This window comes from Pyrus communis, chromosome 7 (assembly GCF_041283825.1).
Source record: "Pyrus communis isolate YQ-2024b chromosome 7, ASM4128382v1, whole genome shotgun sequence".
NCBI lineage: Eukaryota > Viridiplantae > Streptophyta > Magnoliopsida > Rosales > Rosaceae > Pyrus > Pyrus communis.
The window spans coordinates 24,064,833-24,089,175 of NC_142571.1; the positions used below are offsets into that span (position 1 = coordinate 24,064,833).

The window sequence follows — 24,343 nt, forward strand, 5'->3', positions numbered from 1 at the left end:
ACCTAACATTGGTATTAGAGCCTAGGTTCCCAATGCGGCAGAGGGGGCGACCTACAAAGGGCTACCTTAACGGGATGACCAAAAGGTGCGCCGCCATTAAGACTGAAGGGTGGTGTAATGTTATGATCCCACATCGACTACACTTATGGGGGTGTAGGGGTTCTTAAGTTCTTGGGGTCCTCCCACCTATTGAACTAGTCTTTTGGGTTGGGCTCTTCCCTTGGACTTGAGTACCTAACATTGGTATCAGAGCTTAGGTTCAAGACGCGGCGGAGGGGGCCACCTGGAAATGGCTACCTTAACAGGATGACCAAAGGGTGCGCCACCGTTAAGAGTGAAAGCCACCAGAGTAAGGGCCGTCGTGGGCGTTGGCTTCCGAAGGATGGTGTAATGTTATGACCCCACATCGACTACACTTATGGGGGTGTAGGGGTTCTTAAGTTCTTGGGGTCCTCCCACCTCTTAGACTAGTCTTTTGGGTTGGGCTCTTCTCTTGGCCTTGAGTACCTAACAAAATTTCAAATCTGACGATTTATTTCTTTGATTTTGTTTCCAGATCGTTAAATTATTACTGGATTTTCATCGATTCATTGTTTTGGGTTTGAAAACTGTGAAAATTTGGAATTTTTACATCAAAGATGGTCCATTTTGTAGATAATATTAGTTTTCTTGAATTTTGTGGTTTTGGGTGTTTTTGATTTGGGTTGAATTTCATAAATCAGTAGTGGCTAAGTGGTTCGTTGCCGGTACGGATGGCGTCGGGACGAAGCTTAAGCTTGCTTTCGAATCTGGAATTCACGACACCATTGGTATTGATTTGGTAATGCTAATTTTGTTCGAATGAATTGTCATGTGGTACACAATGTGTCGTTGAAAACTGCTGCTCTAAATCAGTTTCGATTCTCAGGTTGTTATAAGTGTCAATGATATTGTTACTTCTGATGCTAAGCCGTTATTTTTCCTTGATTACTATGCTACAAGCCGGCTCGATGTTGATCTTGCTGAAAAGGTAGAGCTCACAGTGCCTGAGTTTCTTAGGTTGTGTAAATACATATCACTAATTGAAGCTTACTCACGTTTTTTGTTTGTTTTACCTTTTTCTAGGTTGTAAAAGGTATTGTCGATGGTTGCAAACAATCTGACTCTGTTCTTTTAGGTGGAGAGGTATGCTAAATAATCAATTCTTGTGTTAATATGTATATCAGGCATTTCTTTTGCAGTTAATTGAATGTATAGCATTTTAGTTTCACGCTCGTGTTACTAATACTTTGACAAGGTATGGATCCCTAAATTGCATAGCGTCGTTCAAATTGTTTGTCTTTGTACTTTGCAATACTCTGCAATGGCAGTAGCCTGGTGCACGAGACTGCACATTTGTTCATATTAATATCAGTAATAATTAGGTCTTCTATGAGAAAAGTAAAATGATAATTACGGTGCATACTTTGATTAGAAAATTAGTTTTAAGGACAAAGAATTGTGTGCCTCAGCATGTGGTGTTCTTGTCTATTCCTATCACGTCCACAATTTGATGTATATGAAGGGCCTTGGATGCAGATGCAAGCCTTTTGATTAGAAAACTAGTATTAAGGACAAAGAATTGAGATGCAGATGCAGAGCTTTGGAGTTTGGGTGTTGTTTTTGGTAAATTATTAATAAATAAAATTCGAAAACTTGGAGCCAAATTCATTAATTGTTTGTCTATGTATCTACTTTGCAATGACTCTGCAATGGCTGCCATGGCAGTAGCCTGGTGCACTGTGTTCAGTTGTTTGTTTTGGTTTGTTGTACTTTTCTGTTCATATCCCTCCGATTCTATTTTAATTGCTTTTTACAATTGTTCATTTAATCCCACTTATGTAAATAAATGCAAAAAAAATAATGTTGTTTGACTCCTTGTGCTGAAATACTTCAGTTTTATTTGCAGTTCTTGGTTTTCTTGCATGTTTTTTGTTCGGGAAGATCAAAGTGTTTGATCACAGAAGCCATTCCGCAAAGCTCTGCATTGTATTTCTTCCATTACTATGTGATGCTCTCGTCGGAATCTCTCGTGTGATGATTACTGAGTCATTGGCAGGACGTCTTCGCCAGAGGTCTTGTAGGAATTGTCACAGCTTCGATTTGTTACTAGCAGTCCTTACCTCTCTTAAACCAGCTGGATGGGTGGGCACCTCAAGTATATTTTCCACATGCTGGGTGCATAGAGGAATGTTGGCGTGCCCTTATCTTCGGCCACGAGGTTAAGCTCTCTTCGCATGCGATATGCGAAGAACAGATATTGAGAGTCCAGACTCGAGTGCACTAGTCCACTAGTTACTGGAAGAAGGGAGAAGATCCTGAGTTGAGTTTGTATGCCAAATAGAAATCATATAGAACGTACATATACATTTTGTATACACAACGTAGTACTTCATTCGATGACCCCATATCATATGTGTAGCTCCTAACATCATTCTTTATTAAATGAAAATTTTATAATTTTACATAAAAAAAAATGTATGATTTTTGTTCTGAATTGCTTTGTTGGTCTTTTGGGTGATGAATGTGATGATTTTTCATTATCCTGCTTTTTAGTCCGAGTCTGCATCAAATGCTTTACTAAGTTAGTCTACCTTAGTCTAATCTAAGCCAGTCCAGCTTAGTTCCTAAAGCTAGTCCAATTCAAGATAGTTCGGTGCAACAAACACTACCTTAGTAGACAAGGGACTACGTTCAAAATTAATTTTTATTTCATGATTACAAAAATCCTTCCTAAGCCCAAACACAATATAAGCCTCATATCAGCCGGCCCAAAATCTGAAGCTTAAGCCCAAATCACTCCTTTTAACCTTCAACACGACGTCGTGCCTATCGACTACGTTTACCTCCGTTTTCACTACAAACCGAAACCTCAGGCCAACGCCTCTAGGCTTTTGGCGGCTTGGCCCCTCTTCGCTTTCTTCCTCCTCAGAGTCGGTGAAAGCCATTACTTTCGAAAGAGTTGCAGAGATGGTTTTGTCTAACAGAAAGCTGAAGCAAAAGCTAAGAGAAAAACTAGCTCAATCGTTAGTTGAATCTGTAGCGAAGCCTAAAACCGACCCGACAAATGATGGCTCGGAAAATCCGGACCCGAAATCGACCCCCCGGTCGCTGAAAGTGCTTCTGGACTCCGCAACCCAGAAACCCAGATTGTCCAAGCGGGAAAAACGAAGAAAGATCCTGTCTTTGCGAGGTCCAGAGGTGGTGAGTGTGAATGGCAGTGGTGGTAATTTGGGAGGAAACAAGGGGGAGGAAGGGAAAAGGGATGTGGGTTCAGAGGGTATGGGGGTTGAGAAGAAGAAGGAGGAGGAGAAGAAGAGGAAGAGGAAGAGAGATGATGAGGAGGAAAAAGATGGAGATTTGAGTGCAGAGCAAAATGGGGTTGTGAAGAAGGAGAGTAAGAAGCCAAAGAAGAAGAGTAAAACGAAGAAGAAGAAGAGAAAGACTGGGGCGAAAACCGAGGAAGAGAAGAAGGGTGGTGAGGTTGGGAATGGAGAGCAAGTTGTCCAGGAAACAGATATAAACATTGATAGGTGATTTTTGACTAAACCCTTTTGCTCAATTTGAATATTTGCATATCTGATTTCGAGTAGGAGTCTGATTGATAGTGTATTATGGGAGGAAATGTGGATTGAAGGTGTCTGCTGTCTGTGTGAAATTTTCTATAGTTTTTGCCTCATTCTGTTTGTTGTTTCGTTTCGTTTAGGCAAGCGAGTGGGGATGTTCCGACAAAAGTTTATGTGGGAGGCATTCCTTATTACTCGACCGAGGATGATATTCGAAGTTACTTTGAAAGCTGCGGCACGATAACTGAAGTTGATTGTCTGAGGTTTCCTGACAGCGGGAAGTTTAGAGGAATTGCTATTATTAGCTTTAAGGTATGAAATTGTGAATTAAATTCCGCATTCGAACTTTATATTAGAAATTTGTGTATTTCAGTCCTTGCTAATGTAATTTGGAAATGATAGTCTCTTCACAACCTGATGAATCAAAGATTTCCCCACTAGAAAAGTCTACTTCGTAATGTCTTTTTTGTGTATCAATAAATGGATGTTAAAATATCACTGGTCAACATGTTTTTGAACAAATCTTGGAAGTTATAGTTTGCTTCCTGGTTCCTCCAGTTTGGACTTGAGATATGCGAGTATTCAGATTGTCTGTAGTGGATTTTAAAATTATGTCTTCCTTAAACTTCTGCTTTCGCTAATTGATGTGCCTTATTCAACCTCAAGAAGCTATAAGTATACCTTGCAAGAGCTCATCGGTTAATCACAATAGGCTAATTGCTCAAATCATTGATTGGCATAAAGGTTAATCACAATATACCACTTGGTAGCTGATCTGCCTAGCTTCAATTTTATATGTCTTCCAGCATGGTGGATGTTAGCAACTTAATCATGGTAGGAATAAACAATCATACAACCTCTGATTAATTTATGCTATTCTTTTGTTTTTCAATGATTTGTGTTTTTCATCATTAAATATGAAGATGTTCCTTCAAAGATACTGACTTTGAAAAATTGCTAGAAATGAAAATGAGGAGGATGTTGAGAGTCTGAATACTTTCCAAATCTAAGGTCACGCTGTATACAAGATTGTTTATCGTAGTCTCATCTTAACATGCTTATGTTTTTACAGACAGAAGCAGCAGCTAAGCGTGCCTTGGCTCTTGATGGAGCTGAAATGTGAGTTTAGACAATGTTTTCTGTAGTTTCTTTATTTGCTGTTGTAAGATAGTTTTCCAGTTATCACATGATTCTAATGAAACTTCTTATTACCTCAGGGGTGGACTGTTTCTGAAAATCCAGCCATACAAGGCAACTCGACCCAATAAACCAAATAAAGTATCTGATTTTGCCCCCCAAATTGTGGAGGGATACAATAGAATCTATGTTGGAAATTTGTCATGGGATATTACTGAGGATGATTTAAGGAAACTTTTCTCGGATTGCAAGATATCATCTATACATTTTGGTATGGATAAGGAAACAGGGGAATTTCGAGGTTACGCTCATGTAAATTTCTCTGATAGTCTCTCGGTGACGATGGCATTGAAGCTAGATCAGAAGGTTGTATGTGGAAGACCTGTCAAGATAAGCTGTGCAGTTCCTCTGAAAAAAGCAGGGACTCCTTCAACTCCTGCACTTACAACTCCAAGTACCCATTCAACATCTGTAGCTTCAGCTATGTATACTGATTCCATTCCCGTAAATACTACTTTGGGTACAGGGGCTGATGACGGTGGGTTGAGTGCCAGTAAGATTAAGAGGAGGACGTGCTATGAGTGTGGTGAGAAGGGCCATCTTTCTTCGGCTTGTTCAAAGTCTGCAACTACAATATTAAGTTCCCATTCAATACCACAAGCTACAACTACAAGTACCGATCCGACACCAGTTGCTACAGAATCAGGTAAAGGAGCTGATAATGGTGGGTTGAGTGCCACCAGTGGTAAGATTAAGAGGAGGACGTGCTATGAGTGTGGTGAGAAGGGTCATCTTTCTTCAGCTTGTCCAAAGTCTGCAACTACAGCTTTTAATACCCATTCAACACAAGTAGCTAAAACCACAAGTACCGATCCGACACCAGTTGCTACAGCTACAGGAGCTGATAATGGTGGGTTGAGTGACATCAGTGGTAAGATTAAGAGGAGGACGTGCTATGAGTGTGGTGAAAAGGGTCATCTTTCTTCAGCTTGTCCAAAGGCTGGTACTACACCTTCAAGTACCCATTCACTTCCAGTAGCTACAGTTACAAGTACCAGTCCAATACCAGTCGTTACAACTACAAGCACCGCTTGGATACCAGTTGCTACAACAGGAAGCACCGATTTGCCACCAGATGATTCAACTACAGGCACCGGAGCTGATACTAGTGGGTTGAGTGCGAGCACTGGTAAGATTAAGAGGAGGACGTGCTATGAATGCGGTGAGAAGGGACATATTTCTTCAACTTGTCCAAAGAAGCAAACCAATGCAAGTTAAGCATGTCACCTGCAGGCAGTATCCTAAGTTTTTCCTATTAATTACGTTTAGGATAAACATACATAGTACTCTTTTCGAGTAGGTTGTTGAAAAGCCAAAAGTTGTTAGTGAGTCCAATTTTGGGAAATTTTGTTTTCTCCATGTAGCTTAGTTTGAGGCAAAGATATGTAAAACTGAGATATTTCTTTCTTATTGACAAGGCAGATTATGTTACTTGCTTGACCTCTCCATGTCAAAGCACATGGTGATTCTTGTTAAAACTAAATGTAAGACGAGGTGACAAGGGGTTTGTAGTTCAAACGGTTAAGTGATAATGAGTATATTGATTCATGCATTCGAGGTCTTGTGTTTGAATCCTGAAGTCTTGAAAACTAAACACTAGGCAATACTCGACATCGCGTCCACTCCAAACCTAACCTAACTTGTCTGAAATACGACATCCGATCCAGTCCTATCCACCAAACGTGTCTTTTACTTTAGTGCAATGCTAGCTCCATCTTATGTTCGAAAGTAATTTAAATGAGGTGGAGAAAGCGTCGGGTTTGGTTCAAAAGTATCACTCCAAGCGGGGGACAAACGAAAAAAGAACAACGTGCGAGTTGGGTATGTTCCATTTACTTTGGCAAGTACGATTTATAACTGGCTACCACTATTTCAATTTCTAGTCACTATTATTTATGCCCCTTAATTTTTCTTTGTTATGTTTGATTCAAATGATAAAAATCATTTGTCTGGAAGAAAATAAAAGGTATGCGTACACCAATTCCCTAAGTGAATCTCAATTGGTAGTGTGTAAAGTAGAAGATTTCTATTGATAGCGAAATAAATAATAGAGAGACCTTTTGAACTTAAATAGGAGTTTTGATTCAGTTTTAATGAGGCATGTGCACTACGTGTTATTGAAGATAATAAGAGTGACCAAAAGTAACGGTGAAAATGGGTCACGTGCAGTGCACATGTTATTTTTGGAGAGAAGTTTGAAAATGATTAGTGTTAGGTTGACACATTCGAATATTAAAAAATCTACCAGCGCCTCTCTTAAGTAACAAATTAAAAATTTATTTGAAGTGAGAAGCCGTCTACAATGCGCATACTTTTCTTCTCGAACAAACTCGACATTGTAAATTAATTTTTAACAACGTGTTGTATATTTCCTATTTCTTGTTTTAAAAGTAATTAACTTTTAGCAAGAAATTAAACAAAACAAAACATGATGAGTTGCCAACTGCTCATTCAACAACGCAAGTCTCATTACGGCCAGACGTTTTGATAGCACCTCACGTTTTTCATGACGATTGTTTCCTTTACATGTCTCGTTTGAATCATCTTTGTCACAACTTGGAATTTTTGTATATGATCAAAATTTATTACATAAAATGAAGGATATAATTTGGTTAATTACGCAAAAAAAATATTATGTGAAGTATGTATTTATAGGGGTTTGAGTGTTTTTATTGACAAATAAATCATTCAAATATAGCATAAACTTTGTTATTGTGTACATCGTAAATGAGAAGGTGTTTAGCTCGAATAATAGTAAGAACTTATTGTGGGTTGGCTTTACGAGCATTTTTACTCTTATATTAAGAGGTCTCGTGTTCGGATCTCTCTCATGCATATGAGGTCTTGAACACGGTCAGACACTTTTCTCTAATTATTATTCACTCATACATTTGAGATCTTATATTCAAAATATTTAAAATGAGACTGGGCTTGGAACTGGATATTGCAGGATGCAATTTTTTTCTTCCACTATTTTAAAAGCTAGTAACTAAAATACAGTAAATCTAATTTGGTTGAATGGATATAATAAAATCAGTACGAGTATATTTATTAATATATGTACAATTGTTTTATTTATGATATAAAATATGTAAATTCTCAATTCGTAGGGTGGTAAAATAGAAGATTGTATGTAGAAAGAAACCTCTTGGCAGGGGATTTTGCTTCAGTGATTAAGAGTATGCGCATCACGCTTTATTGAGATATTAAAATCAGCTCATTCTCTTAAAAAGAAGTCACGTGCATTGCACATGTAATTTTTTGTACAAACCTAATGTCAGGATATATGTTTTGAAGACTGAAAAATCGAGGTAGGGTTTCTTCTAAAATTTTCTTTAAGGTAATAAATTGAAATTTGTGTTTGAAATTTCTTTTAAAAAAACTAATAACTAAGATTTTCCATACACCAAAATTTATCATAATTGCAAAAATTTAACCTCTTTTTCTTCTTCTTTATGCTATTTTGTTGGTGAAAGAAACAGCTTGGCAAAGAATTTTGCTGCTCAGTTGGTTAAGAACATAATCAAATTAAATTTTCCTTCTTCTAATATCTCTTGTATAAATAAAAAAAGAAAGAAGGAAACCGCTTGAACTTCTACAAAATTTTGATTTGTTTCAAATGAGGCATGCGCACTGCATGTTACTAAGACATTAAAAGAAATAGAATTCACGTCCATTGCACCTAAAACTTTTTGAACGGACCTAGCGTCAGATGTCATGTTTTGAAGACGGAAAAACCGAGGCAAACTCCCACTCAAATTTTTCTTTAAGGTAACAAATTGAAATTCATCTTTGTAGTTTTTCTTTTGAAAATCTAATAATTAAGATTTTGCATACCCAAAATTATCATAATTATATTGCAAAACCTTCTTTTAACCTCTTTAATTTTTCTTCTTCTTCTTCTTCTTCTTATTTTGTTGGTGAAAGGGGTTGTCGCTTAGCTGCTTAAGATCATCATTCTACACCTGAGGTCTGAAGTTTGATTCTCCCTCATCCAATATCGTTTGGATAACTAAAAGAAAAGAAATTGTATGAACCGTTACATGAATTTTGATTCATTTTAAGTGAGGCATGCACACTGTGTTATTGAGACATTAAAATTAGTCGATTCCCTTGAAAAGAAGTCACGTGCACTGCGCATGTAACTTTTTTGAACGAACCTAGAGTCAAGTGACACGTTACGTTGATGGAAAAAGCAAGGCGGGAGTCTATCTTAGATTTTTGTTGAAGGTAACAAATTGAAAATCGTCATTATAATTTCCTTTTGAAAATATAATTATTAAATATTTTCCATACACCAAAATTTTCATAATTGCAAAAGCTTCTTTTCAACCATGTTTTTTTTCTTCTTATTTTGTTGGTGAAAGGGAAAAAGATATAATACCTGGACACACACACAGCGAAAAAAAGAGGCAGTCGGAAGTGTCTCATCTCATGTCCAGAAACGTAAATATATATTCATTGTCTTTGCTGCGTTGTCTGCTCGCAACCAACCCGCGTCACTTGCAATCTCCAACCTTCTCCTTCACGTATTTTTCTTCAACTTATATATGTTCTCACTGCATGCTTTGAAATCCAACAAATTTAAATAAATAAATAAAAATTAACACCATTAATACGGCAAATATCACATGTATTTATACACAAAGCTACAAACTTTCATCCCTTTAAGCCAAACCATCTTCTCCCATACACAAACATCATGTTCTTTCGGTTCATCATCTCTGTTTCTCTCACAGGCTTCAAATTTGAGGTATCTGGCTGATGGGCTTTCTCTGAATTGTGTGGGATTCTTAATTCTTTGATTTTCTTGGCTGACAAACACTTTGGAGTTTGTTGGTGTTGCTTTTGAGTTTTTGAAATGGGACCCATCAGAGGGTCCAGGAAGAAGAAGAAGGTTGACCAGAATGTGGTAGCTGCTTCAGAATTGCAGCCCCTGGAATGTTGGTGGGACGGCTTCTCTCAGAGAATTACTGGTACAAATATTCCTCTGCTGCTGCTTCTGTGTTTTCGCATATCTTTTTACTTTGGTTGTTTTGTTGGTTAATTTGTTTTAATGGGTTGTCTTTAAATATATTCATTTGTAAATAGTTTGGATATATTTGATTTGTTGTTTATGAGAGCATTTCTTATGATTTATTTGTATTTTGATGCAATATTAGGAATTGGGTTCAATGCAGTTTTCAGAAATTGGACATGTGTGTTGTGACTAGTGATTCATATCTGCAAGTTGATTTCTGGCGGTATATCTTACAATCTTACAGTTCTTAGCTTCTGTTGATTCGTGTTATCGAGCTTTTATTTCGTGTACTCGTTGATGTTTCTCAGAGCATAGCATTCCTAGTTTGATGATTACTGAGGACATTGTTTTAGGTTTTATGCATTATTCCTTCCATTAAATTTACGATGCCAATTAATAACTTCGTCAACGATTTCCTTATTTGTAATTCTCGTTGATGGATAAGTTATTGGTCATTTGTTGATTTCTTATTTTAATGTTTCTCTTAGACAATCCTGTTAGTGTTAATGACTGCAGTTTGTTCTAAGTATGTGTTGACTGTTTAAAACAGGCTGCATCTAGTTCTCAGTTACTAGAATGTGGTATTGTATTATGAATGTTCTTCATTTTTTTGTGCATTAAACTCAGTTCCTCATTGTGAGCATACCTGATCTTCAGATTAGATTCAGAATAGCCTGCTTGTGTCTCGACCGCTCCTTACTTAGTTACCTAACATATAGTTAATATTTATCGGGGTCTCTTGGTGTTAGATATTCCAGCGTCGTGTTACTGCCTAAGAACAATACTCGAATATGTTTGGATGCGGGGATCACTATGATTGGTAAAGTATCTGGACTGATTTCTTGATCCTAAATCTTATTGGAACTTTTGTGGTTAACAATAATAATTCTCTTCAGAGTACATTTTTTCCTTTTGGACTGGCCTAAACCAGTACTGCAAAAAATTGAAACAAAGTGAGTGGACTGATCCGAAAAACACTTGTAGGCGTAATGGCAGAGTAAACGACAGCAGACGAAGAACAATCAGGCACCTAGTGTTTTGCTTTGGTTGTGTAGTGGCCTCAGATGACATGATTAGCTTCAAAAATTTCATAGCTTAGTTGAAGAGTGTCTTTTCTGATGATATGCTGATACAAATTGGGCTCCTTAGACCATACACTGAGGTTAATCTATTAGTTTCAAGTTCTGTCAACTCGTAGTAGCTTTTGATTGTTTTGATTTCTTTGTTAAAAAACTATACAAACCGATGTCCTTAAAAGTGCAGACATCTATGTGCTTTCCTCATGAAATCAAAAATGCAGACTTCTTAATGAAGTCTTTCCAATTTCATACGAGATAGCTTTCGTGATGAGCATATATTTCTTCTATTCTGCTATGTCAACCATTTAGGGGGATCAGTTGTGGGAAGCACTAAGGTACCTTGCTCTGTTCAGGTGGAAGAGATTAAGTACATAGCCACACAACTAATGCTTGTTTGTTCACCATAAGATGAGCAACAGTCGTCCAAAATGCTAGTGTCTGTATGCTTATTTGGATAGAGTAGGTAGCCTAAACATTAAAAATGAAAGAAAAATAGCTTTGAGAAGAACATGTTATAGGAGTTAAAGGCCATTCCATTAGGCGATTATCACTAAATAAGTTCGGGATCAAGTAAGAATTTAAAAATAAAAAAAATAAAAAAAATAAAAAAGTAAGTCATCTGACTTTGTTTTTTGGTGTCCGTTGAGTGTCTAGGCTACAAGTGTGCACATTTTTATCATTTATTCATGATTTTTGAGTCTGCAGTCTTTCTTGTTAAGAAACATAGGTCCACCTACTCGTTGTGCAACCGAAAGGCATAAGATTTTGGTGATTTGATTATACCATATACCTACCACTGAAAGATTAAGTTTCCAGCTTTTGTATGTGAAATGTCTTCTGTCATATGATCTAGCTTTTGAAGGAAATATAGTGATTATGACAGCATAGTTCTCTCCAGTGGTTAAGGAGTTCAAGTATATTTTCGGCTTTGCTTGCATTCGATGATTATTCAGACTATACTACTTCGCTAACTCTTGCGGTTAGATGAATTCTATCCTATTTGCATAGGTTTTCTGATCTTCTGGTTCTGCCATGAACAATGACATAAAGGTTCTAAAATTCACATTGATAAATGGTTGTATTTTGTTTTCTACTTTCTAGGTCAATCGAAATCTAAAGGTACATTGAAATTTGAATCTTTCTTCAAATTTTCGGGAAAGACATTCAGCTACATCTGTTCACTTGTAAAGGAAGATATGATGGCCAGGTCCTCAACCTTCTGCTACTCGAATGGCAAGCCTTTGTGTCTAAATGACCAAGTTGCTATTGCTCTTAGGAGGCTTAGCTCCGGTGATTCATTATGCAGCATTGGCGAGTGCTTTGGGATGAACCAGTCAACTGTCTCGCACATAACCTGGCGTTTTGTGGAAGTAATGGAAGAAAGAGGGCTGCACCATCTTTCCTGGCCTAAAGAGCAGGGTGAAATGGAGGAGGTAAAGTCCAAGTTTGAGAAAATCCGTGGCCTTCCAAATTGTTGCGGCGCAATTGACATCACGCACATCATGATGACTCTGCCTACAGCCGACTCATCAGATGATATCTGGCTCGATGGTGAGAAAAACTGCAGCATGATCTTGCAGGCAATCGTTGATCCAGACATGAGGTTTCGTAACATAATTACAGGATGGCCAGGAAGAATGCGCGATGACATTGTCCTCCGTAGCTCAGGTTTTTTCAAGATGTCCGAAGAAGGAGATTGTTTAAACGGGGAGAAGTTGGTGCTCTCAGAAGGAACAGAAGTGAGAGAATACATAGTAGGAGATTCGGGTTTTCCTCTCTTGCCATGGCTTCTCACTCCTTACAAGGGAAGAGGGCTCTGGGAGCATGAGTCCGAGTTCAACAAGCGGATTTCTGCAACACAGATGGTGGCGCAAAGGGCGTTGGTGAGGCTGAAAGAGATGTGGAAGATAATTCAAGGTGTAATGTGGAAGCCGGATAAGAACAAGCTGCCGAGGATTATTCTTGTTTGCTGTATACTGCACAATATAGTGATTGATATGGAGGATGAGGTGCAAGATGAAATGCCATCGTCCCGCCATCATGATCCTGGTTACCAGCAACAAATTTGTGAATCTGCTGCTGACAATACGGCATTTCACCTGAGAGAGAAGCTCTCTCTATACTTAGCCGGAAAATTGTCTCGATGAGAAGACCGTTATGTGCATCATGGATGGTGGTTTCATTGGTTTATACGTTGACGAAATGTTCAATCTTTGCTAGTTGAAGTTGGAGAGTTTAGAATGTTTGGGGGTGCTTTCTTCTATTGAAACTATAGCCTTAAGTCTTTAACATAGTTTTAATTGAAAATTTTGACTGCATCTAAATATGGTTCTTTAGCATTATCTATATTTAATTGACTGAAGAATATGAATTTCCTTTGGTGCTGAGTCCATATCTGGTTAGTGCGACTGTCGCTATCACGTTGTGCTACTAATCTGTGTTATAATATATGCGGACAAACAAGATTTGACATGTTATGAACTTAAGCTATAATATTATTAAAGTTTATACATTTATAACATGGTGGACAAATAATATTATGGAAGCTTCTCAGTTGCATGGTTCAAGGCCTAATGGAAATGAAACATCCCTAGACGATGTCGTTTTGATCATTCAGCTTTTTAGTCCGAAATTACACCAAACATATGACAACGTTAGTCTAGCTTCTTAGTCGGGCTATACACCAAACACAGTACAATGTTCTGCTTAGACCATGCCATTCTTGATATGGCATTACAGCAAACATAGAACAACGTCCATCCGACTTACACCAAGCCAACACAATCTAACATTGTTCCCACAAGTAGTCCAGTCCAAGACAGTACATGCCCTAATGGAGGTTAATGGTTCTCGTTAGGTTTAAAATTAACGAGTTTGAAACACTTTTGAGAAAGAAACTTAAGTTAAAGTGTCACATGCTAGTCGGGCAAGTCACTGAGAAGTTCTCACAAGTTGAGCTAAAGAACCCACCCACCTTCCCCCACTTTTGGCTTTTGTCAGCATTATGTTGACTCTTTCTTAGACACAATTAAAGACATTTCAAAGTGTTTGCCAGGGCTTCCAGCCTTCCACACAATGTGTAAAGTATCTCCCCCACCCACCCCACCCCCAACCAAAAAAAAAAAACACACAACATGTAAAGTGTTTGGCAACAAAAAGAGGAAAAAAATAAATGCAAGATGAAAGCAGGACAACAAGTGATATCCATCCACAAGAGGTACCAATAATCCACCAATCACAAGTCGAGTCATCGACGAAGTACGATACTAAACCAAACTGACAATCATAGGGCTATAAACATGTCACCGGAAAAACCAGATCGTATAGACGACCCCCGTTGGATAGCTGATGCCTGACATTCAATTAGCGCGGCTTCTAATAACATCGAGACCCACTTCGGTAGGATCAGTAGCTTGCAACTCTACCTGAATTCCGTCCAACTCTCTCTTAAACCTGTCCTTCGAACTCGCATAAATCATCTTGCTTCTCACCTTCGCTGTATCAGGGGACCTTCAGGCATAAATCTTAGATTAGTGCAACAGCCAAGGAACATTAAAATGATATTTACATACGGAATATAATCAATGAGGTCCATAAAGCCTAGAACTCTAAACTCTTTACGTATTTACCAAGCAACGAAAACAATCCGGCTCTTCTGGCAGTTCTCCTCTGTCACGTAATCAAAGTCATAAACAGCGTATCGACACTCGTTAGCAGGGAGGCTTGCAGAGAAATCCTCGTAGCTGTCAGTTGGCTCACCAAGCTTTTCCACAACAACCCCATTTTGTTTCTCCTCAATCTTGTATACTATGAACCGGTAAGTTCTTCTCGCCTTCAATTCCAGAAACTTTAGCTTGCATTCGCCATGCACAGCCATCCCGGATGCTGCATTTGCCTACAAAGATTCAATGGATACCAAAATGCATCACATACCCACCAAGCATCGGTAGCAATTTCCAAAAGTTTCACCAAGCGTAACCATTTTGTATCCATCCCTCGAATTTACAGACCAATCGAAAACACACAGCAATACAACATTCCAAACATCCGAAAACAAAACACGCATTGCTAATACCAAACTAATCAACAAATCAAACAATTTATAAATCACCGACATTTTTGTATCCATTTTGTTAGTGGTAACGGTGGTCCTCGAATTTAACCACCGTTACCACTAACAAAAGGGAAAAAGTTCGGACGAATGTGGAACACAATGCTAAATAAAGTCTTACATTTCTTAAGTATTTTTAGCCACTACGTTAATCATATTTAAAATTAATCACATCCCAGTTCAAGGCCAAACGTAAAATTCAGGCTCAAATACCATCATATTTAGCGTCCAAAAATTCATACTTTTGTGATTGCAAAACAGAAAATCCAAATATACAACATGCACTTATTGCAAAAATATAATATCAAAATTAAAATGCACCAGCAACTGTAGAAACTCATCGAATCAATCGTGATCGGGTAATCAAAAGGGATGCGATTCGACCATCAACTTCTAATTACCCGCCAATTTCACGAATTTCTCACAGTCAAGCAAAAAAAATCAAATTCAAAAATATCGAACACCAAGATTTCACAAATTATACTACAGAGGATCATAATAATAACTGAAATTATAATACAAGCAAGTGAAGCCCTAGAGAGAGAGTGAAGTATATGAAACGCAAACCATTTTCCCAAGAAAATATCGGAGGAGAGAGAGACGTCGAGAAAATATAGAGCTCCGAGAGGAGAGAGAGAGAGAGAGAGAGAGAGAGAGAGAGAGAGAGAGAGTGAGAGATAGATAGGCTCAGCGGTAGACGCGGAGCGCAGCGGGTAGCGTTGCTTATATCACCGTCACGGCACAGAGAAATCGGGCGGTGATCCAACGATATTTGCACACGTGCTCTACGTTGTGGAATGGGAGAGATGGCATGTGATTTACGTAAAGTATAAAGGGAAGAGATCTTCTCTCATTCTGGATTTTAAAGATTCTTACCTCTTAACAGTTTATTGTAGGTTGGATTATCATCTTTCGTCAGATACTATTTATATTTAATTTTAAATAAATAAAAAAAATTAAATAATTTTTAACCGTATTATGTATGATGAATGAATAAGATGTGAAGATCCTTAAAATTCCTATGATGGAATGCAAGGGGACACAAAGCATTTGGTTTTGCTTTCGTAGGCTTGGCCCAAAAGATAGTTATTGGTCCACGACTCCATGCAATTTTGGAAAAGTAACTTTTATTCACGGACAGTATTTCAGTTTTTTTATTTATACTTATGTCGTGTTTGTATCAACTTAGAAACAATTTTATTTTTCTACACCACTTTGAAGTAGTGATAGTGCTTGCCACTCTTCATATTATTAATGGACGAGGTTAAAGTTTGAAATTCGTTCCTTTGCACGACACATATCTTGAAATTTAAACTAACTTAATATTAATAAATTGGATGGTGATGAGCAAAATTATTCTCATTACAAATGCGGAAAGATATAAAATAATGTAATAATACATAACTTATTATGAGATAAAAAGGAGGTTATTTCATAAAGTTCGACACACACATCTCTAATATTAGAAAGCCAGCAATCAATTTTGGTGTCTTAAGACTTCACAAAAAAGTTTTAGATAAAAACACCCTTGAAACAAAAAAAATCTACGACTAACTGAAAATAATGCAATCAAAATAGCAAGGATACTTTTGTCAAAAAAATTAGAAACAAAACAGAATTAAAAAAATCTCTAATCTCTAATATAGAAAGCTAGCAATTAATTTTGATGTCTTAAGGCTTCACAAACCAATTTCTCGAGTATATCAAGCAGCTCATAGAAAATACATTACAAATTATGACCATTACAAGCACAACTGACTTGTAATAAAATCCCTTTACGAGCAGAAGTACTTCTTATAAAAATAATTTCAAATGATTAATAAACTACAATTCAGAATGTATCGCTTCATCAACGAATATTTCGGTTGAACTATCTTTACTTAAATGTTGATTGGATTCAATAGCGCTTTCAAATTGTAAGGCGCAGTGAAATCGGGAGTTCCACTCCAAAAGAGTTTGGCAAACTGCTCGTAGGCCATTTCAGTTGGATGAGCAGAGTCAAAGAAGAGATGTTCACTAACATTGTCACACAAATCGTACGCTTTGACACCTCTCCTTCCTCCACAACTATAAACTCCTCGATATGGACCATTGCCGCAACATGCCACCTTCCCTTCCTTGAAACCCTTGCCAACAATCTCAAAAAAAAAAAAAAAAAAAAAAAAAGGGGGAAGTGATTATTCATTTCCGAGTTCTGATTGAGTAATGTAGAAAATTATAGAAATAATTACATTCTAGTCAGTAAGTAAGTTGCTTTTTCATGAAAGTTTCATCTCAAGATTGATTTTTTTAGGTAAACGATGAAGTTAATTTCAATCCAGCTTGAGATTATTTTACTCTAGTTTGAGAATATGGATGGTTTCGATCAATTAACGGGCTCAAAACCATCCATATTCTTAACAACAATGTACTATATAAGAGAAATTTTTTATCACTTAGTACTACGACTAGTGGTGTTTCTCTTCATTTGTAAGTGAGAGGTATAGGTTCATTTATTACCAAAGACGAATTTAAACCACATTATTGTTAACATATTGTGAGGCTTAACCACCCCCACCCCTTAGACCATCTCTAACCCTTGGGTTAAAATCTAAAATTTTTAACCCAGAAAATTTGGGTTTTAACCAAAAAATAGTTTTTCTCCTCCAACCATTTTGGGTTAAATTTTTAGCCTGAAATTATTAAAGAATGAATTTAGGACAATTTTTTTTCTTAAAGTAACAGTTAAAAAAAAATTGTAGATTATCCTAATTTAATTTTACGAACATTTTAACCTAAAAATACTTAGATTCCTTTAAATATTGAAAAATTACTAAACCGACACCATAAAACTCGTGGAAAACTATGAAATAATATGAAACCCATAAAATAAAAATTTTAATTACTTTAGCCGTTAGATTTAAATTTGGACCATTAGATCTTTTTTTTACCATTGGATTTGATCATTTAGATCTTAGCCGTTGGATTCAATGAATTTATAAATATATATATATATATATATGGTGGGCAAACCCCACTAAAACCTAAAAAATTTAGCCTAGAAAATTTAGATTTTAATCCAGAAACAACTTTTCTACTCTAATTTTTCTGGCCTAAAATTTTAGCTCCAAATTATTAAAGAATGAATTTAGGCTAATTTTTTTCTTAAAGTAACTTTTTTAAAAGAAAAAAAATTATGTAGACTATTCTAATTTAATTTTATGAACATTTTAACCTAAAAATATTTAAATTGTGACAAATACTGAAAAATCACTAACTGACACCATGAAACTCGTTAAACACTATGAAAAAATATAAAACAAATAAAAGATTTTTTTTAATTACTTTAGCCGTTAGATTTAAATTTTGGACTGTTATTTATTTATTTATTTATTTTTACCGTTGCATTTCATCAAATTAGATTTTTAATTGTTGGATTCAATGAATTTATAAATATAAAACTAAATAAAATACACATATATGGTGGGCCAGCCCCACTAATCCTGGGCTAAATCTGGATTTGTTTTAGGTTTTAGATTTTAGGTCCAATTTTAAGCTTGGATTGAGTTGGATTTTTTTTTTTTTTTGGGTTTTTTTTGGGGGGGGGGGGGGGAATAGAAGGCGAAAAATAGATTATAGGCCAGGGTTGGAGATGGTATAAACCAAGGGGAATCCTGGGCTAAATGTGTGACATCCCACATCGCACAGGGGAGTGATCCTTATATGTATACTCCCATCCCTACCTAGCACGAGGCTTTTTGGGAGCTCACTGGCTTCGAGTTCCGTAGGAACTCCGAAGTTAAGCGAGAAGGGGGCTAGAGCAATCCCATGATGGGTGACCCACTGGGAAGTTGCTCGTGAGTTCCCAAAAACAAAACCGTGAGAGAATGGTAAGCCTAAAGCGGACAATATCGTGCTACGGTGGTGGAGCGGGCCCGAGAAGTGATCCGCCCCAGGCCGGGATGTGACAAATTGGTATTAGAGCCTAACCCTGGCCGCGTGTGTGCCGACGAGGACGTCGGGCCCCTAAGGGGGGTGGATTGTGACATCCCACATCGCACAGGGGAGTGATCCTTATATGTATATTCCCATCCCTACCTAGCACGAGGCCTTTTGGGAGCTCACTGGCTTCGGGTTCCGTAGGAACTCCGAAATTAAGCGAGAAGGGGGCTAGAGCAATCCCATGATGGGTGACCCACTGGGAAGTTGTTCGTGAGTTCCCAAAAACAAAACCGTGAGGGAATGGTAAGCCTAAAGCGGACAATATCGTGCTACGGTGGTGGAGCGGGCCCGGGAAGTGATCCGCCCCGGGCCAGGATGTGACAAAATGTGCCCCAAGGGTTGGAGCAAGTTGGGGTAAGTTTAAAACCTAAAATTTGAGCTTTACTCCAAGAGTTAGAGTAGATCTTAGTGTAGATAATATCGTTTGATAAAAAAATTATTTTTAATTAGAACAAATAACAACAAGGGATTAAGAAAGTCGAAAACGTACCGTATTCAGAAGGGTGATCTATTCTTTGTGTAATAAACTTGTGAAAATCGGAAAGTGAGTATCTGAATCCCTTGAGTTCACTCTCTAGCTTTTCCAAGAGTTTATAAAATACTTTTTTTTTTTTTCGGTAAAAGTTTATGAAATACTTTATTGTGTAGTTCCACGTATGTTGCAAGTTCTTCATGGCAGCCATTATTTGGTCCAGCTTCAAGTGCACTTCCGTACGGAATACATGCAAGAGGGTCAAGGTTCATAAACCCAAAATTTCATCCTCCTTTGTTATATATCTCCTACCACATCGAAATTTACATTTATTAGTACCATATACGCATATATATAAATATATAAATATATGTGTGTGTGTGTGTAAGACCTCCTTTTTAAAGGGAATCCTACTACATTGTAGCAAAAACAAAATACGTTATCATCCATTTAAAGTTTACGATGTTCAAGAGATATACTATACCGTTTTTGTTGTAGTGCATCGGAATGCCCTATGAAGCTCTTATTATATAGATAATGCAACTTTTTTCGGGGAGTGGTAAGAAGAATTAATGTACTTTAATCACTGAAGTTATGTTGCCGATCACCAGGCCAACAAATTCCTCACGGGAGCAGGATCGCAACATGCTGGAATCTGTATCGAAAGGGAAAAGGTAATCGTTGCTTCCGATGTTGGACACGTAGACAGCTCGGGACAGTAGAGATTTGGCTTCTTCATCCCCTAGTTTCTGCCTCAACGACTTCCCAACGTTCTTGAAATATGATAGTTGACAATGAAGATCTCTCCCCTGAAATATGATATTTGCAGTAAATAACTATCCAATTCAAATAGTGGTGCAACTTGGATAGAGATATCAGATTTTGACTGATTCTGAGACGAATTATTCTCCAAAATCTAAAAAAAATTGGATAGAAATTGGAATGTATTTCAAATTCTGAATTCGGTCCGAAATTTCAAAACTTGCAAAACTCTATTACATGCACTTAACTATGTTCTTATTGATCGACCAAAAAAAACTATGTTCTTATTGACTTTGGATTTGTAATGCAGTGTACTCAAATATGTAACTATTTTTTTTTTCATCTACTCCCTTGATTATAATATTACATACAAGAAATGAGAATTTGATAACTATAAAATTTTATATATGTAGAGAGCATAGACATGACATTTTTTTTTTATTTTTTATCTTGGTGTAGATGAATTGTCACATCCCGGTCCGGGGCAAATCACTTTCCAGACCCACTCCACCACCGTAGCACGATATTGTTCGCTTTGGGCTTACCATTCCCTCACGGTTTTGTTATTTGGGAATTCACGAGCAACTTCCCAGTGGGTCACCCATCATGGGATTGCTCTAGCCCCCTTCTCGCTTAACTTCGGAGTTCCTACGGAACTCGAAGCCAGTGAACTCCCAAAAAGCCTCATGTTAGGTAGAGATGAGAATATACATATAAGGATCACTCCCCTGGGCGATGTGGGATGTTACAATCCACCCCCCTTAGGAGCCTGACGTCCTCGTCGGCACACCACGGCCAGGGTTAGGCTCTGATACCAATTGTCACATCCCCGCCCAGGGCGGATCACTTCCCGGGCCCGCTCCACCACCGTAGCACGATATTGTCCGTTTTGGGCTTACCATTCCCTCACGGTTTTGTTTTTTGGGAACTCATGAGCAACTTCCCAGTGGGTCATCCATCATGGGATTGCTCTAGCCCCCTTCTCGCTTAAATTCGGAGTTCCTACGGAACCCGAAGCCAGTGAGCTCCCAAAAGGCCTCGTGTTAGGTAGAGAAGGGAATATACATATAAGGATCACTCCCCTGAACGATGTGGGATGTTACATGAATCATACAACTCCCATAATTTTGAAATCCCCAAATAACTCGATTATAAAGATACCAAATTCTACGTAAGTTTATGAATTCCGAAACTAAAAATGATATGCATTTTTGAAAATTTTTGGTGTATTTTTTATCGGGTACTTTGGATATAAGTCTATGCAACACTTATTTTCTTAACAAAAACCCATCTCATTTTAAACATCCAAATAAAACCCAAATTTGAAGTATATTGCCATGTAAACAAATAAATACTTATTATTTTCAAACTATTTACAATTGTGCCACAACATTTTAATTACGTTAATGAATTTAATTATCCACCATAATTGTGGGAAATAAGAGCCTTATTATTATAAAATTATCTACTTTATACTTCTCTTATCATCATATGTTTCATTTCTTTTATTTGTTTGACAATCATTGTAGGTAAATTATTTTGCATGTATGTATTAGGCACGTTTTGTTAAAATTATATATACGTGTACAAATAATTTATCTATATTTTTTTATGTAAAATAATATGTAATTAATTAATTTTGAATCAATTGGCTAAAAAAATTTATTTATTTTGTAGTTAAATTATTTTTCACGTGATATTACAGATATAATAGCCGCATTTTGTTATTATTATATAGAGTGTGCAATCAATCGATATTCTTTTACTTTGTAAGTAAATTAATTTGCATGTAGGTAAATTATTATTATTATTATTATTTGCAAAATATTGGTCTTTAATTAATTTTGAATAAAAAATATTTATTTATTTTGTAGGTAAATTATTTTGCATGTATCATTACATAATTTACTAGAATTTTATATTGTTATTATATATATATGTTGTGCAAAATCATTTACTATGTAGGTAATTTATATTGTTATTATATATATGTTGTGCAAAATCATTTACTATGTAGGTAATTTATATTGTTATTATATTTAAAATATTGATAATTTTGAATAAAATTACTTTTTCATATTCGTAGGATATACTAATTTACCTGTTAGCATCATGTGAAAACAACTATATAAGGAAGATTGGGATCATGTAAATTTTTGTTATTAAATACATAGGAATCATGACATTTAAATTTTTTTTCCAAACCTCATAAGGTACTTGAAGACATTTAATTGAATGAAATCATGTAAAATAAATGTAGATAATAAATGAGAGACCCAAAGTAAGTGTTATTAGGGGTAATTTAGACATCCAAAAAATACCAATTTTGCCAAGTCAAACTTAATTATGGATATTGCTTAGTTGGAGCCTAGTCATTAGGTTTTTGTTAGAGAAATTTATCATGATGGGTTTTAGTTAAACAAAATTAAATTTCAAGGGGTATACTCATATTTTCAGATTTTTTATCCAATCCAACCAAAAATCAGGCCCACACAATTTAGTAACAGAAATTTGTCTTTTTATCCAAAAGACAAAAACCAAAAAAAAACCCCTATAATCATGAATTTACTAAGTCCTTGGTTACGACTCTAAATAAAGATGCGTCAAAGTTCGTGGAGAATCTTTGACCAAAAGAACAATTAGGAAGTTCATACACAATCACAAATCACATACCAAGCCTTGGCGAGTTTCAATCAAAGCACCAGATCCTGCAGATGCAAAGTTGACACCGTACTTAAATTCCTCATTGCCTGGGTCTAGGTACGGTGGAATCGATGGCAACTTTGCATACTCAGCTGCAACAGATAAAACACAATAATTGCCATTCAATTAATTTATCCATATCCAATAACAATTCTTGTCTCCGGACGATCAAGGAACGTATGGTCATAAAAATAGGTGACCGTAAATTCTTGCTCGGTTAGTGACCAAGAGAACGAGACTATATTTATAAAATCAAATTAGATTCATATGATATATACTTTTGATCTTCTACATCTTACCAATAAAATCTATGGCAAGTTTGAATACTCAGATAAAATAAAATTAGATTCATATGATATATACTTGTGATCTTCTACATCTTACCAATAAAATCTGGAATTATACGATAAAATTATATTCATTTTTACTAATTAATAAAACATTCATTGTCAACCAAAACGTTATGAAATTAACAAATTTAACACTCTAATTAAAACAGAACATGCATAAAAAATTTGGGGCAGAAATGTAATTTCACACAATCAAATTTTGCTGTTTTTTTTTTTTCAAAACCTCACCTACATGTAATCCTAACATATCTCTAATTTTAAAAAAAAAAATAAAAAAAAAAAAATTAAAATAAAAAAAAAATAAAAAAACCAACAACAACAACTTCCCACCCCACATTCTCTGTTACTCTCTTCCTCTCTCCTTCTATTCTCACACACTTTGTGTGCATATATATACTTGTGATCTTCTACATCTTACCAATAAAATCTGGAATTATACGACCATCAGAAATTCTACCAGTAGGATGGCCCTTTTTCTAGGTTTCACCATATGGCCAGTAGTTTCCCTGAAAAACAGTGCTGAAGTAGTTGTTGTTTCCAGCATCAAATATGGAATCCCCGAATACGAAAAGGGGTACTGCAGGTGTATGCTTATTTGGAAGGCCACAGTCGCCATGGCTAGCTTGGGTGGTGATATCCAGAAGGCTTGTAAACAAGGCAAATGCAGAGATTTGAATATACAAGCTTGAACTGGCCATCTTTCTCTCTCTGTTTGATGCGTCTTCACTCTTCACGTTATCTAAATAGATCGCGATCAAAAGTATAATAAAATAATAAATAGATAAACAGATCGGGATCAAAGTTTTAATAATAGATAGATAGATAGATAGATAGATAGATAGATAGATATGTGTGTCTGTGTATATTTATATGTATGTGAGAGTTAGGATCGGGAAGTATTCCGAATTTGTTAGCCTGATTATTTGATTAACCATGAATATGTAAATATAATATGCACTTGCGTGTTTTTAAGAAGTATTTTGAATTTGTTAGAGTTGCATGTTATGTTGATGATATAATTTTCATTAAAACTCTGAAGAAGCATGAGAAAATTGTCTCTTGTACTTGAAGTTGGAATTTGAGA

At 36.4% G+C, this 24,343-nt stretch overlaps 2 protein-coding genes, 1 long non-coding RNA gene and 1 pseudogene across 3 annotated transcripts; 2 read left to right on the forward strand and 2 right to left on the reverse strand.

Moving 5' to 3' along the window:
- The first annotated feature begins 218 nt into the window (after positions 1 to 218).
- On the forward strand, positions 219 to 1,282 carry LOC148695931 (uncharacterized). Its single transcript, XR_015964878.1, has 3 exons — positions 219 to 820; positions 908 to 1,009; positions 1,105 to 1,282. It is a non-coding gene; the product is annotated as an uncharacterized LOC148695931 (long non-coding RNA).
- A 1,576-nt stretch (positions 1,283 to 2,858) lies between these two features.
- LOC137735060 (phragmoplastin interacting protein 1) lies at positions 2,859 to 6,212 on the forward strand. Its single transcript, XM_068474424.2, has 4 exons — positions 2,859 to 3,551; positions 3,725 to 3,896; positions 4,657 to 4,703; positions 4,802 to 6,212. The coding sequence occupies exons 1-4, from the start codon at positions 2,989 to 2,991 to the stop codon at positions 5,997 to 5,999; spliced, it is 1,980 nt and encodes a 659-aa protein (XP_068330525.1). The 5' UTR covers positions 2,859 to 2,988; the 3' UTR covers positions 6,000 to 6,212.
- A 7,848-nt stretch (positions 6,213 to 14,060) lies between these two features.
- LOC137735466 (actin-depolymerizing factor 1) lies at positions 14,061 to 15,772 on the reverse strand. The gene is made up of 3 exons (XM_068474893.2): positions 15,559 to 15,772; positions 14,510 to 14,775; positions 14,061 to 14,390 (listed from the first exon to the last, which is right to left on the reverse strand). The coding sequence occupies exons 1-3, from the start codon at positions 15,559 to 15,561 to the stop codon at positions 14,240 to 14,242; spliced, it is 420 nt and encodes a 139-aa protein (XP_068330994.1). The 5' UTR covers positions 15,562 to 15,772; the 3' UTR covers positions 14,061 to 14,239.
- A 1,099-nt stretch (positions 15,773 to 16,871) lies between these two features.
- On the reverse strand, positions 16,872 to 23,957 carry LOC137734426 (GDSL esterase/lipase 1-like; annotated as a pseudogene).
- Positions 23,958 to 24,343: the final 386 nt, after the last annotated feature.